The sequence below is a fragment of the Rattus norvegicus genome, chromosome 4 (genome assembly GCF_021556685.1).
Source record: "Rattus norvegicus strain SHRSP/BbbUtx chromosome 4, alternate assembly SHRSP_T2T, whole genome shotgun sequence".
In the NCBI taxonomy this organism is placed as follows: Eukaryota; Metazoa; Chordata; class Mammalia; order Rodentia; family Muridae; genus Rattus; species Rattus norvegicus.
The window spans coordinates 35,144,717-35,161,024 of record NC_141537.1 but is presented as its reverse complement, the minus strand read 5'-3'; the positions used below and the strand labels follow the sequence as shown (position 1 = coordinate 35,161,024).

General features: G+C 44.3%; 1 protein-coding gene across 4 annotated transcripts in view; it reads left to right on the top strand.

Moving 5' to 3' along the window:
• The first annotated feature begins 638 nt into the window (after positions 1-638).
• The window catches only part of Slc25a13 (solute carrier family 25 member 13), a 182,653-nt gene continuing 166,983 nt past the window's right edge, over positions 639-16,308 (top strand). For 2 of the 4 annotated variants that reach the window (NM_001419627.1, NM_001419624.1), the window contains exon 1: positions 639-760. In NM_001419627.1, coding sequence (NP_001406556.1) covers positions 746-760 — 15 coding nt within the window. In that variant the 5' untranslated portion in view covers positions 639-745. The remainder of the gene's footprint in view (positions 761-16,308) is intronic. The other 2 variants (XM_087657977.1, XM_087657978.1) reach the window with 1 other exon arrangement.

Below are 16,308 nucleotides of genomic sequence, written 5' to 3'. Positions count from 1 at the left end.
GGAACAAACTATAGCCTGTAAGTTTTATTAAGGTTTGTCACCTCTTTAAGGCCTTGACCTCTTTGATCCTTATATAGAGTTCTGTACCATATTCAAGAATTTATCACTACAAAGTAGGTGAGATACCTGTTTGTTATCTTCACTTCTATTAGTGAATACTTTAGGGATTCATGATGGCATTAAAGTGGGGTCCATCTTGAAGCAAAAACCAAGGTGAACCTGGCAAGAACCTTTTCCAACTAGGTATGCATGTGTGAGAGTATGTGTGTTAACTTTCAGGTGTTGTGTGTTAACCACTCTAACTTGGCTATCTCATGGGCACAGGCCTAGCCAGCCCTTGGCCCCAGAAGCAGCTTTCCTCAGCAGGTCACCAGTCTTCTGTACAGTGGCTTGCATTTCTCCCTGGGCCCGGGGTATCCACAACAATGGCTACTAAAGCTGGACAGCACAGTTTGTGTCACATGTCCTGGTCCCTCAGTAGTTCCCATACTGAGGCCCTCCCTGGCTACAGGGCAGAGGCCTTCAGATCACGCGCGCCCGGGAGGCCCTGCCCTGGCCCAGCCAATGGGCTGACGGCTCCCGCATGACCCGCGCCAGGAGGGCGTGGGGAGGCAGGCCAGGCGCGCATGCTGCCGGGCAGAATCACCGCCCCCACCTCTGCCTGGACGGGAAGTGAGTCGCCGGGGTCCCTAGTGCAATCCAACCAGACAGCAGGTCTCAAAGCTGCCTGTACCCCGGCCGAAGCATGGCGGCCGCCAAGGTAAGAACGGCGGGCCGGGGCGAATCTGGAGCCCAGAGGGGTCCAGCCGGTGTAGTAGATGTGGGGTTCCACCTTGCAGCTGCGGGGTGGAGGGCACAGGGGACTGCACTTGTGGCCGCGTGGGTACCGCGGCCGGATCTTGCTACGGAAACTTTGCTAGCAGGGCACTCCCACTTGGCCCGGTCCGGAGCGGTGTCTCGCGGGACTGAGCCCTTGCCAGCAAGAAGGAGCGCGCGAATGGGGCCAGGTAGCCTGGGACCGGTTAGAGCCCAGAGACACACAAACCCTTTTGCTACTTCGGGGTTCTCCTGCTTCTGACCCGACTGTTGTTGACCTGGGTTTCTCCTTCCAGGGGCCCCAACTGGGGCTGAAGCCTGATCCTATTACGTTTCAAGGGTTCCGCCCTCCGGTTGGTAGGGAAGTCACCTTGACTTCCGTTTTGGAAACTGGGAAACTTGGCCTGCGCCTGTGCATAGCTAGCCCTGGACCCTTCCCCACCCCCATCTCCCCTCTCCTATCCTTACCTTCCCTCTCTCCATCTGACAACACTTTACAAGCCAGCCTCCGAGCCTCAGAGAGGCTTCTTTTTGAAAATGACAAAACAGATTGTCCTGGGAGCTTGTCTCTCCTGTGAAGTTCTACTTAAAAGGAATTCTGTGTAATGTGAATCGTTCACGAACCCAGGGAGAAGGCAGCTCTGACAGGTTGACCTTTCCTCTTTCACCGGTGCATCAAACCTGCACACCATTTCAGCCTCTCTGGACTGCATTTCAACTTTGCTGGCAGAATACCATATTCAGTCCCAATCACTCGAGTCATTGGAATTTATTGCTTTTAATTTTAAGTTCACGAAGGCAGCCCTTTAATCAAGCCTATACAACTTCTTAGATCATTTTAAGTGCAGTGAACTTAAATATACCCAACATTTCCAACATTTGTCCTTAATCAAAACTCTGTGATAACCCTGGAGAGGAAAACATGGCCAACACATCATTTCTTATTTATTCAGGCAAACTAATCACATTTGCAATGGAAATTGTACGCAGACAAATATATTTAAATACTGTTCTGTGACTAGAGTCTCTCCAGGCTCCCCAAATCCGCTGTTTTCTTGTTCCTAGACTGGGTGCCTGAAGTGGCCTTTCTCTGTAACTACTTGGAGTGTCACCCTCAGGATGAGAACTGGGTGTATTTGAGTCTGTGTCTGTGGATCAACACTTGCATTTTTCTCTGAAGCTTCTTTAGCTCTTTCAAGCCAATAGTATTTTTCTTTGCATTAACTTTGCCTGGTATTAGGAAACAGGGATTGGTATAAATTAGTTCTCTGGAATAAAGACCCATTCATCATTTACCTGCTGAGGAGTTTGGTTACTTTATTTACGTTACTTTATTTGGAGATAAAGTAATGGTGGGCACTAAATTGAGACCTATGCCTAGAAACAGAGTGAAAGACTTGACAGATACAAAGTAACAAGTAAGCAAGCATTCTCAACTTTTTAGTTGCCTTTTTCCAATTGAGATACATCCCATTAGGGACAGTTGGTTTTTATCCAAATCACCAGGGCCAAGGAAACTGAAACATTCCTTTAACCTTTACTCTTTGGAAACCTGTACTCTTTGTTGTTTATTCACTGACAGTCGCCTCTCTTCAGTTCTGATGGCTGACATTTATAGACTTACAATTACCTTCCAATAGGACATGACAAAATCAACTGTAAGTGGATGAGAAAGTCAGCATAAAGGGAAGATAAGGTGAACCTGGGCATTGTGGCAGGCAGGTTTAATCCCAGAGCATTGGACGCAGAGGCCAACCTGATCTATAAAGGGAATTCTAGGACAGACAAGAGCTGCTAAACTAAGAAACCCTGTCTTCAACAACAACAAACAAACAAACAAACAAACAAGGAGAAAGTAAGATGAATTGGATGGAAAGCAAAGACATCGATCAGTTTGGAGAGAGTTCACTATGAGTCACTCTCTGTGTCTTTGAATTCTTTTTTTTTTTTTGGAGCTGGGGACTGAACCCAGGGCCTTGTGCTTGCTAGGCAAGCGCTCTACCACTGAGCTAAATCCCCAACCCCTCTCTGTGTCTTTATTCTTTTCTTTTCTTTTCTTTTCTTTTCTTTCTTTCTTTCTTTCTTTCTTTCTTTCTTTCTTTCTTTCTTTCTTTCTTTCTTTCTTTCTTTCTTTTTAAACCTGAGTCTCACTATGTAGCCCTGACTGATCTGAAGTTTGCTATGTATATCAGAGTAGTCTTGAACTCATGGAGATCCCATTGCGTCTTCTTCCCAAGGGCAGAGATTAAAGACATATATGACCATACCACTTTCTTATGATGTATCTGAACCACCGAGGACCACAAATCCACGTCTGTGGATTCCATAAGATCATTTCTCGTAGTGTCTCTTATTAGAGATCAAGGACACTATCTATAGTCAGTGTACGCTTAGAAGGTCCCAGGCGAAGATGGTGCTGTGGTTCATCTTTCCTAGTCTAAGAATGAATGTCTCCCATTGAGTTGCACTTGCTTCTTCCAGCTTCTAATTAGTTCTATTAATTCTGTCAAGTTGCTAATTAAAGTCTGAGCCTCTTGCATTTTCTTGGGAGTGTAGTAAGCCATGTTGGCAGTTATCGACAGACTGGAAAAATCTCAGCTAGGGGTAGAATGGACCTACCTATCAAGGATTTGTGAAAGAGAAAAGCCCACTCTAGTGGAGTATTGCACAACTGGCCCATGAGCTTGGGAACCCAACAGTTAGGAGAGAATTCCATGTTTCCTATTATTTTGCTATAGTAAACTAATGTTTAATGGGAGATTGTAGCCACGGCTATTTCCTAATCTCACCCTAATTCCTGGGTCTTTGTAGTGACTCAAATGCAATAATTTATTTCTTATGTATCTTTCTATTTTGGCTTTCCCATCAAATCACTGCCTAGTAGTAAAAGAGTAACTTGGTTTTTTTTCTCCATGAAGTAAGGATCTGAATTAGCATGTTTGAGATTCTCTCAGAAGCATCTTTGGCACTGGTTAACTTTATGCATTAAGAACGATCAAATTAAACTACTTGAAACTGAAAACTTAAGAGAATGCTCACTTTAAGGTTAGCCCTAAGACTCAGAGATGCTCATGTGTAAATCCAGACATTCACTACATTGCTGGGTTCGAATTGGCCTGGAATTAAAGAAAGGAATTTGGTGATAAAATGCAAGCAGCAATTAAAAAACAAAGTACTCTCTGGAGGACCAGAGTTTATACTTCTGATGTTTCCCCTGTCTTTGGGTGTGTTGTTGCTATGGCAGTTCATGCCACTGGAATTGAACGCTGGGATCTGTCTACTTGTTGCAAGTGATAGAATGTTAACGCCGACTGGACCTTGGCCTCAAAACAACTAAACCTAAAAAGACTAGAGACCCCAGAGTAGGAGCCCGTTTCTACTAATCTGAAGGAACACTTCTCAGAAGTGTGGAAAGACACACACACACACACACACACACACACACACACACACACACACACACACAGCAAACCAGAAGCTGGATAATGAGAACACATGCCACATTGGGAAATAGCAAGTGCTTAAAAAATAATGGCTAACAATAAGGAGTGGTTGCTAGATATCAAATTCCATTCCCAAATGCCTTTCGGTTTTAATTCAGTTAATGAGTCTGTCTTTTGAGTTCGATATTAGGACTGCCATCCCTGCGATAGATGAAGACTAAGAAACCCTAAACTGGGCAGCGAGAGATGTAAGATAGCCTACTAATTAGGAAGTTCTAAATCTGACATTCCAATGCTGGCCTCAGAGTGTGTTCTTGTCCTGTCCAGCAGAGCATGCGGCAAGAACACACCTGGGAGCCAGCCTGGTGGGATTGGAATGGCAGATTTAGAACTGAAGGTGTGAGTGAGGACTTAGGAGAAGTCAGGCTCCTCCCCGAAAATCAGACTGTTAATTAAGGATTGTTTGCAGAGTGCTTCCTGCGTGCCAGGTACCTTGCTGAGTGCTCTACAAGTAGTAGCATGATTGTCACAACACGAAGCACTCAGTGCTTTGTGCTTTTTGTCTTCATTGTACAGTTGGAGAAAAAGAAATCTTAGGTCTGTGAATCCTTCAGTTTTTCAGCTCATAAGAGAGTCAGCCTGGATTTTAACTGTGCTAGTGGATCTGCAGAACCCCTGCTAGCTTGCTGGTAGGACAGTGATAAAGCAGACTGATCTTTGTGCTAGGCCGGAAATTGTTGGAAACCTGGTCTCTGGTAGCCAAGGTTGACCTTGAACTCTATGCAGATTAGGATGACCTTGAGCTGATAGCCCTCTCTCTCCCAGTCTCCCAGTTCTGTGATTATAGCCACTAGTCACCACATCCTGCATAAAGTAAGCTGTTGTTAGGATGCCAGGACATATTTTAAGAGAGCAGGTTCCTGGGGTTGGGGATTTAGCTCAGTGGTAGAACGCTTGCCTAGGAAGCACAAGGCCCTGGGTTCGGTCCCCAGCTCCGAAAAAAAAAAAAAAAAAAAAAAAAAAAAAAAACCAAACAAAAAGAGAGCAGGTTCCTATGATGCCTTTTATGTTTGCCCTTTTAGCATTTTTGAAATCAGTAGGGATGGGTGGACCTTGAGATTTGTGAAGTGTAAGGTCTTACTGTTCCTGTCCTCGATTCTGCCTTCTACCAGAAGAAGATATGAAGTCCCAGCTGATGCCAGTTCACTTGAACTCCTTCACTTTTTAGAATGTTCTTGGGCAGTGGCTCCCAGGAGTTGGAATTATCTAGACAGCTCTGAGAGCTGCTGATACAAGGCTCCCACCCTGTTTCAGGACTGGGTTGACATCTGGTGTGGCTGGCAGCCACTATTCAAGTGATCTGCCTCATGACTCACTGTTGGCTTTGAGGGCAATAAAAGAGAGTCGTCAGACCCGTGTAGGACCGTAAGGGCGAGGGAATGGTGTTCCCTCAGCAGAGGGTCAGGTGGGGACACTTGATTCTCTTTCAAAAAAATCCAGTCTTGCTTGTGATTCTTGGTTACTTAGGTATCAAGGGCATAGTTTTATGATTACCTGAGAATTTAGATTTTAGTACCCAAATCATTTGGAAGTGCCTTTGGATTCTTGTAATGTGTCAGTGGTTTTCTGTGGCCACAGTAGGTGGTGCCCAGTGGGGTAGGGCACTGCAGTAAATGACCTGGACTTCTAGATCCTTCCTGCATCCTGGTCTGGTCCATGAGGATTCTGGTCTACCCTAATTTAGGTCCTGAAGCTTTACAGGCATTAGTCTACAGGTAGAGGATTGGAGGGTAGGCGTCTTAGTTAGGATTTTTACTGCTGTAACAAAACACCATGACCATAAAGCAGGTTGCGGAGGAAAGGGTTCATTTGGCTTATACTTCACCACTGAAGGAAGTTAGGACAGGAACTCAAAAGGGCAGGAACCTGAAGGCAGGAGCTGATGCAGAGGCCATGGAGGGGTGCTGTTTCCTGGCTCACTTCACATGGCTTGTTCAGCCTGTTTTCTTATAGAACCCAGGACCACCAGCCCAGGGATGGCAACCACCATGGGCTGGGGCCTCCCTCCCTTGATTTCTAGTTGAGAAAATGCCTTACAGTTGGATCCCATGGAGACATTTCCTCAACTGAGGCTTCCTCCTCTCTGATGACTCTAGCTGGTGTCAAGCTGACACAAAACCAGCCAGAACAGTAGGTGAGGAGGTGTGGTTTAAGAAAATCAGGTGGCATGCTGTGTTTTTGGACATTAAGTTCTTTTAGGAGATGTAAGAGGATCATTGACTTCCTTTTTTGGGGCCACTTGTCCTGTGACCAGCTCTGCCATGTGAGCTGTTTCTTCTTTGTCTTCCACTCTCTGTAAGGATTGGGCCTACAGAACTGTTTGCTCTTCTGAATCCTGCATGTTGTTTGCCCTTTCCCCTGCTTCGTGTGTCCTTGATTTTAGGTTGGGCTTTAGGACAGAAGACTCTGGTCTGCTGGAACTGTGGGTTGGTTCTGTGTGGGGAGGAAGATGGACTGGTTGGAGTGATGCAGTAGCTAAGCAAACCTGCTCTTAAAACTTGTCCACCGAGGCTCTTCTTGTCGGTCCAGCCAACTCATTTAAATGAGTGCTTTAGCCACAGACCTCTGCCAAGGCAGTGATTCCCCCATGCCTGTGTGGAGCACGGTCTGATGCTTCTGCTCGTTGCTCTGCAATGCTTAATTGCACTCACAGTCTCCCTTCCCTTTTGGGAAATTTGCGAGTGGTTGCATGAACAAAGAAAAAAAGAATTGATGGTCTCTTTTGACTTTTGGTGTCCTCAACACAGTTCGTTTGGCAGTAATTGATATTTTGTTGAAATTCAACCCTAGGAAAACTGCTCTACTGGGTGACTCTTGTTAGGCTGGTCACTTTGTCTTGATCTCCTTCGACCTGTGGTTACAGTTTGCACATGTCTCCCGTGGATACTATTGATGGGAGAGTCAGATATTTCGTGTTACGCTTACTGTTCTTGCTAAGATAGCTCTTGTATAAGAGGCGTGCAGCTCCGTGCGTAAGGAAGTTGTGTCAGGGAATCCAATTTGAACAGATGGGTGGTGCATTTTCAGGAGTTATCAGGATTACAAATGATGTGATTGGAAGATGTCCATCCTGAATACTGGTCTTCGAGTGAGTAGAAGCTGTTAGCACGTTAGCATTTCTGCAGAGGACTGGCTAGCCCCCGGAGTTTACTTTCCTAAGTAGGAAGAGGCTACCAGAGCTCTTCTTCCACAGTCTTCATTCAGTGACTAGAAAGTTGGAGAACCCGCTTCTGCTACTGAATTTGGACATTTATCTCTGAGTGCTCTGCATCATCCTGTGGAAAACATGGGACCATTCATGGCTGGGTCAGTCCCATGGCATGCAACATGTAAGTTCAGTTTGGGAATCATGATGTTTAATAGGAATATCAAAAAAAAAATGCCCGTTGGAGCATGTTGGACAGCCTACCTAACTATAAACAAAGGGACAGGTACCCGAACCATACAGGAGCTTTACTGAAACTCACCTTAGAGCAGAAACATGGCTGCTTTAGTGGCTTGTCCATGTGGTCCACCTGGGGATCCTTGCTACTGAAATTTTTGTCATGCCCACTCAGAGCGCAGTCAGACACATTTCCTCAGATGCTTTCCTTGGGCCCTTGATAAAGTGCATCTGCATCTGCATTTTACTTAGATCCCAGGAAATCCTGACCCACGGAAGTTTGGATGGTGTGCATCTGGAGCACTCATTACCATGTAATTAAAGGCCCTTTCTTTAATAAGGATGCAAGGACTTTGGACTCATTGTTAGTCCAACTTTTTGCAGAATCAAACACACAGTGTCAAAAATCATGTATAAATTTAGGATCTTTGCTTTGAGTATCCCCCTCCGAGCCCAGGAATTACTTCGTAGCACATCTCAGGGGATTATTTAAGGGTGCTGTGGACGGGTTGTGCTTTTTGTCCTCTCCTGCCTGTTGATTTTTGACATTCTCTCCAGTGCACACAGTTGAACTAAGTTTTCATTCTGTTCTCAGTTCTAGCTGTTTCGTTTCCTGGGACATCACAAGGGACTGAAGTGCATATTTTATTTATCAAGCAGACCTGCCCTCTAGGTTCTCCCAGCATAAGTCCTTATCTGATCCCAATCCTGAACTTTGCAGCCTAGAGACTTGGCTGTTTTTTTGATTTTGTTTTTTACCAGAGGCACCCCCTATATAATCCAGACATTTCTCTCTCTCTCTCCCTCTCTCCCTCTCTCCCTCTCTCCCTCTCTCCCTCTCTCCCTCTCTCCCTCTCTCCCTCTCTCCCTCTCTCCCTCTTTCCCTTTTCCCCCCAACCCCCTCTGCACACATGCTTTTTTTCTCTCTTCTCCTCTCCCCTCTTTACCTTCCCATGGTGACTTCCCTAGCCTCCTTCCTTGGGACCAGTGAACTTGCCTTCCCAATAAACCCGGATTTCATATAGTCTAATCTGGTTTGAATTGGTTCATTTCACCATCAGAAAAGTAATTCATCACTAGCCTCATGTGATACCGTTTGTGTTTTACCAATTTTGTGGGCATAGGGTTGAACTCTCAGACTTGATGTCTCATCTCACCCTTTCTACTTCTCCCGAGTGTGAAGTAGATTGCCTGGATCTGGTAGAAGGTTGGTGTCTCTTGGGCTCTGCCTCTCTTCCCTCTAGTGCCTGTTTTTGTCTTTCGAAGAGTGGCCATGCCTGTGGTTCTGAGCGATTTGATGTTTGCTGTAAAACTCAACTTGGGTACCTCAGAGACATTTCAAACTTTGTCAGCTAGAACTTGTCTAGGTCCACCAAGAAGTTCCTTTTCCTAAGGTCGGACCTTTAGACAAAAGCCAACGTTGCCAGGGGATTGAAGAAAGCTTCTACTTGCTAAGAAAGTGAGTCACTCTTCTTATCTCTGGCTAGAGGAACACTTGGCTCTCGATTAATAAATGGTCATGATAACCAGTCAGTGTCAGTCCTGGACATTCTTCTTTTAACCCTGGAAGTCCTTCCCCCATTGTCTCTCTTTGCTTTCCCAGGAGATAGCCCTGACAGTGTGGACTAAACTTTTTAACTCATGGAGCGGTAATTTTGGTTTTGTTACTGCTGCCCATTTTCATTCAGAACTGAGCTCATCTTGGTGTTTCTCACTTTCTGCCTGCTATCATGTTTCCTCTGGGGAGCCCTGAGAGGCTATCTGCAGGCATTTGTGAGTGTCAGTTAAACCCATGTCCTTTCCAGGAGTGTGGTGTCCTGTCCATCCAGGTCCTTATTACTTCTTAGTTATACAGTTACCGTGGCTTCCACACTGCCTTGCCTTCTCCCTTTTCATTCTTCCCAAAGCTCCCAGAGTAAGCCTCTGAGATGGGCTCGTGTTGCTGTGATGGTGTGATCACAGGCACAGCACTTAACAGTTTGAAAACTGCATTCAGAAGTGTAGCTGGCACCCACTCTTTGCCGGCCCTGTTCTAAGTGCTGGTTGTTTTTGGAGGGAGGAGAAGTGACACTTGGCTTGGCTTGTTTTCAAGATGACCTTAGGGACTAAGGTAAGCAAAGACCCAAGCTCCATTATTTGATCTTTTTATTCATTTTGCAGGAAGCAGGGAAGGTGCCGCTAATGTCATTTGGCAGGTCCGAAAGTTGAGGCCCTGAAAGATTATGTGAAAGTCCCTGCTATATCACTATTAGAACACCTCGAACAGCTAGGCGCTTTAATAAGCACTATAAACCATGTAATTTAATCTACACAGTAGGCATAGGCTCTACTGTTATTATCTCTATTCAAATGAGGAAACTTATCTGGCACGGAATAGTTAAGTTTCATGACGTAGAGATTATCCTCTTCCGGGTCACATGGTTGGAGCACAGGCTACTTGACTCTAGAGCTGACACTGTTCTGTGGTGGTTTGCATGTGCTTGGCCCTGGGACTGGCCCTATTTAGATGTGTGGCCTTGTTGGAGTAGGTGTGGCTTTGTTGGAGGAACTGTGTCACTGTGGGTGTAGGCTTTAAGACCCTCATCCTAGCTGCCTGGGAGACAGTCTTCTCCTAGCTGCCTTCGGAACAAGAGGTGGAATTCTCAGCTCCTCCAGCCACATGTCTGCTCCCACCTTGATGATAATGGACTGAAATGAACCTCTGAACCTGTAAGCCAACCCCAATTAAATGTTGTCCTTAATAAGAGTTGCCTTGGTCATGGTATCTGTTGACAGCAGTAGACTCCATCCATCCATCCATCCATCCATCCATCCATCCATCCATCCATCCATCCATCCATCATTTTTATGTTGAGACAGGGTCCTTTTACATACCCTTGGCTGTCCTGGAACTCACTGTATAGAACAGTCTGGCCTTTAGCTTTCAGAGATCTGCCTGCTTCTGCCTCTGCCTCTGCCGCTCCAGTGCTGGAATCAAGAAAGAGGCTTCCCCCCAGCTCTCCCGGGAGATAGCCATGGCTATTTGGAATGAACTTTTCCCCCTTTGACCCATATAGCAGCAATTTTGCTTTCTTTTTTTTTTTTTTCTTTTCTTTTTTTTCTTTTTTTCCGGAGCTGGGGACCGAACCCAGGGCCTTGTGCTTGCTAGGCAAACGCTCTACCACTGAGCTAAATCCACAACCCTGCAATTTTGCTTTCTTTACTGTAGCTGTTTTCATTACTGAAAACATCTTCAGAGTTGAATTTTTGTGCTAGGTTTGTTTTGATTACTCAGCATAGTTTATATATAGACTTTTAAGTTTTGTCAATCTTTAGGTTATCCCTTCTCTCTCTCTCTCTTTTTTTTTTTTTTTTGACCTTCATTTCATGAGGGGAATTTTATTAATTTTCCTGCACTTTCCCATAGTTTCTAGTTCATTGAGTGCATACAACCCTTTTATGCTTCCTGTCCTTGGTTTGTTTCTGAAGGCAACAGTTTTAAAAACTTGATCAAATTAGAGTCCTGCTTTTAGTTTTGGCTAGCATGCTAGATGATACCAAGCGTTCCCATCAAGTGCTGGGATGAACCTGGCCCATGATACTTGGCTGTTTGTTTGGAGGTTATGTTTGATGAGTGGGTTCAGATATTGTGATTCAGGTTCACCCTCTGTTTGTTAATGGCTGATTACTAAATTTGAATATTGACTTCATGCTCTGCATGGAGTATGAAAGCTAGTTTTCACTCTTTAAGTACCCAGGCTTATTCATATGTAATAGTCACATAGTGGCTATTACAAACAAGATGAGTGTTAGCCAATGGGTATAGTCTGTGTTTGGGGTGATAAAATAGCGCTGGTGGAGTCTAACATTTGAATATGCTAATGACACTGAACTGTTCACTTAAAAATAGTAACTTTACTGTTATGTGCTAGATTATCAAAACAAAACCAAATCAGCTAGAAATAGACTGTAACACATTGGGTAAAAAAAAAAAAAATTATTAGTCCATAGTGGATGATTACTACTTCTCAAAGGGAGTCAAATTGAGACAGAGTAGAAAGTACAGCTTTTTTTTTTTTATTTTATTGTATTGTTTTTAGTTCTGTTGACCAAAATATTTCACCTAGGAAAATATAAAAGAAGATTCCAGAATTAGAAAACAGGAGAAGGACCATTTTGCAATTTGCAAATAATAATTGACTCTGGTAAGAATTATCTACAGATACTAAAATGCTTTTGTGAATGATTACTAGAATTTCCTTTTCCTCAAAGAGTTACCTAGTAAATGACTTACTTCTTACAAGAGGAGCAAAGGACCTTTACAATGGGAATTATATTACTGGTCCTAAGTGTGTGGAGAAGCTAGCATTTTATATCTACTGAAGGGGTACAATGGGAAGTGTCCAAGATCTTTAAAGTTCTTTAATCAGACTTTAAAAATGGATTATGAGTACAAAGGCTGAAGAAAAGGAGACTCCCAAAGAGAGATGAGCCAATGTAGTGCTTGATCATGGTTGCAAAATAAGTGAATGAAGCAACAGGTGGCTCTGATGGAACAACGGTGTATTTACTGGAGTATATTCATTTGCTAGGGTTTCCATAACAACGTGCCAAAGACCAGTCAGATTAAATAGTTGGGATTAACTTTCACAATTTTGGAGAGCTAACAGTCTGATGTCAAGATCGATCCAGGCAAGGTTAGCTGTCCTCCAGGCCCCTCTCCTTGGTCATCCTGTATTTTTATTGCTTCCATGCTTGCTTATATTTATATATAACCTCTCCTTCCCTCCTTCTCTTCTTCCTGCACTCCCTCCCTTTCTCCCTTTCCCTTCTTTTTTCTTACTATTGTTGTTTATTAATAGTTTTTTTTGAAGATTTATTTATTTAATGTATGTGAGTACACTGTAGCTGTCTTCAGACACACCAGAAGAGGGCATTGGATCTCATTACAGATGGTTGCAAGCCACCATGTGGTTGCTGGGAATTGAACTCAGGACCTCTGGAAGAGCAGTCAGTGCTCTAAACCGCTGAGCCATCTCTCCAGCCCTATTGATAGGTTTTAATGGGTATTTAATCATGGGACATTGTTGGGGAGCAAGATAGAGTGGTAAAAGTCTAACTTCTAGTCATGAGGACATCTTTATTGTATCAATTGAATAACCTCATTACAGACCTTTCTTTATTTACAACAAGTCATTTTATGAGGTATTGGGATAAGGGTTAGAATTTAGGGAGACACAGTTCAGCTCATGACAGAAGTTGACTCATATTCAAGTTGCCTTAGGTGAGATTGTCTTTTTGAGGTTCTAAGGAAATGGGTCCTCATGGTCTTTGTTGTTTTGTTTCTTGATACATTTTAAGCTCCTGTGACAAGGACTTTCTTCTCTAGATCCTGACATCTGTCAAGGTATCTGTCACATGACATTTTAACACACTGTTCATTGATTTACTCATTACTTTGACATACCAACCCTTGGCAAGGTGAGTGGGACGATTTTCTGCTGTATATTTATCATTTGTTGGGAACTTTTTCACTATTTTAATAGCATACCCATCTAGTCCCCTCCATCTACAAACAAAATAAGAATCTTTTGGAAGTTCTTGAGATGTGCATGAGTGATCTCCAAGAGAAAGCAGGGTGGACAGCAAGCTGCTAACGACACCATGGAGGAGTTCGACTGTCCTAAGGGAGATGAGTCCCTTGTGATCCCAGAAAGGCTTCTTCCAAAGGTGAAACCTTGAGAAACGCTCCCTTTTGATTGTGAAAGTTCAGGGTCACTGTCAGGAACAGTTGTCAACAGTTCCAAACAACACTTGTAGCTACGCCCACGTATACTGGGTCATCAGGTGGCTTGAGGCTTAGTGCTATTGTTACTAGAAAGTTTGGAGAGCCCCTCTTAGGGAGTTAGTAGGATAAACTGGGGTTCCCTCGGGATTTTTAGTCTTGTAAGAATCGATTTGAGGTCAATTACTATTAGAATTTAAAAGAAAAAAATCCCAGACCAGGCAAACTATAAATCTCAGAAGCTACTGAGATAAGGGAGATGTGGAAAAAGAAGCAAGCGAGCATTGCCTTTGAGTTGGGGGTGGAGGTGAACAATGGAAGCCTGAGGCAGACATCCATGGTGTAGCAGGGACGGAGAGTTAGAGGAAGGGAGAGAAAATCCCAGAGTGTCTGGAAAGCATGACCAGTATCTGAAAGAAAAGGAAAAGCGAGAGTTATGCCGGTATGAACAGTTCAGAAAAATGCTCTAGCAGCACGGCTCAGTATATGGCTGCTGCGAGAGTGGGTTTTTTTTCTTTTTTTAGGAAGGAAAAATGCATTATCTCCTCAAAGGGACAATTATTCCTTACATATCTTTGGCGTCAAGTGAATCAGCCTTCTTAAGGTGTGTTTTCTTGGCCAGGTGACTGGGCTTGGGTGGACTAACTCTTCAGTATTGGTCAGTTTAGAATATTGGGTGTCCACCCAATGTCAGAGACGGATTGCATTCATTCTTCTGAGCAGGTAGACACGTCTTTCCCCAGTGGTGCTCAGAGCCCTGGCCAAGGCCACTGTGACATTCTCTACTCTGAAGTGGTAACCCTAACATAATCTAAGACATGGGGCTGAAATCAGGAGATAGATTTTTTATTTTGGCCATAAAAATCCAGACATCTGGTCCCAGAGCTGTTCACCAGAAAGGATTAATGTTCTGGGTTTGGGTTTCAGTCATACCCTTATATATAGCTGTGAAGTCCAAAGTCCCTCTTTCTCCCAAACCACAGTGCTGGTGACATCGTCCTGCACTGAAGGGCTTTGGCTGAGTAAACAAGCCTTAAGTCTTCTGTTCACAGGAAAACCAGATCTCTGAAGGCTGTTGAGTTCACTAGCGACTTTTCCTTAATCCTCCAGGAATCCCTGTTAATCTTCACAAAGACCAGTTACCTTGGGCCAGGGCAGACAGTCTGGACAGTCTGTATAAGCACACATGCCCAACCTGCTGACCATCATATAAAATCAACTTTGTCCTCCCAAGAGATGGGATTGGCAGTTTGATCCCAAACAAGTGTTTGCTTCTGAGCAGTCTAGATTGGGAGTTTCTCTGCACCATATGCTAAATCCTTTGGGCACCATTGGCCCGAGGAAGAGATGAGAAACCAGAGCGCAGTCCCAGCACTCTTAGCTGGAGAATCAGATACCTCAGAATTGCTACCTTTTAGGACCCTTCCCTAAGCCATTGGTACAGTTTCTGTCTCTTGTTTTCCTATTCAGTTTTAATTTAATTAATTATTTTAAATTTGCATACATGCTTGTGGAGGCCAGAAGTTAATGCTAGGTATCTTCCTCAGTCATTCTCAGAAAGCAGATATGGTCTGTCTTCACTGAACCTGAGATCTATTCAGTCAGGCTTTCGGGCTAGCAAATTGCCGGATCCACCCATGTCTGCTTCCCCAGTGCTGGAACTGCCTACGTGTGTGGTGGCCTGACTTGGTATTTCATGTGGGTGCTGGGGATGGGAACTCAGGTTCTCCAGCTTGCCTGTTAAACACTTTATTGAGTGAGCCATTCCCCCTCAACACCCTGTCCAGCCCTGATCCAGCCATGCCCCCAGCCCCTCAAGTCTTTGACTACTGTGCCCAACAACAAGAGATGCATTCATTTCTAAGCATTCACATGATTGTTTTCTTTCCCGAGTTGGAGGATTTCACCGTCTTTTGCTTGTCTCCCATCTCAGTTCCTGCAAGTTCAGTTGCAGGTTCAGCGTGGCTCACGGACATTTTCTGTCTCATCAGCAGCTTGACCAGAACCTGGTGGAGACCTTTAGCCTGATCCCCCCCCCTTCCCGACCTCCCCTGGGTCATTTGCCTTCCACATTGATTTGTTCCAAGAGGACAGTTAAATGAAGAACTTTACCCCATTTGCATCTTGTTTTGTCCCCTCGGCTGCTTGATATTTAACTGGTTCTCGTATTCACCTCATGTTGGTCTCCCTGTATGGCTTCTCATGTGTTTAAAACCAGACTTGTTGACTCTTACAGAAGCGATGAACTCCCCTGAGTTTTTCCATTCAGCTGGGGTCGTTTCGATGTGAGAGTTCAGTAGTCATCACTGGTGCCCTGTGATCAACAATGTGACCTGCTGCCATTTGGATCAAATCTTCCGGTTCAGAGACAGCTTTTGTAGTCTCCCCTGCTCTGGTATCTTGTGGCATCCTTTCAGGTGGGCTCTTCTGACCTTGGAAGGATAAGGCTGCTGCAAAGCCAAGCTCTGCTACATGTGTCCCGGGCTCTGCGTTTTCCTTCAGTCTTTGTTCTCATTCTCCCTTTTAACAGGGGAGGGAAAACAGACAGACAAAGGAACAAGAGTCCAAGTTTTACACTGACCCTTGAAGAGACCAGAAGAAGGAAAGATAGCGCCAGAGGAGGAGAATCTGGTTAGGAAGTGCGGAAAGCATCCCTGTAGGAAGAAGGATTTGACTCCATTTTTTTTTTTTTTTCAGAAGGAAACCCAGCATTGTTTAGCATTCTCCTTACAGGTGTTTCCTATATAAACCTCAGTATCATCAGCAAGCAGCAAGCACTTTACTTTAGCATGTATTTGTACATGGAACTTTTTCCTCCCTCCTCCCTTTTCATCAGTCTTTTT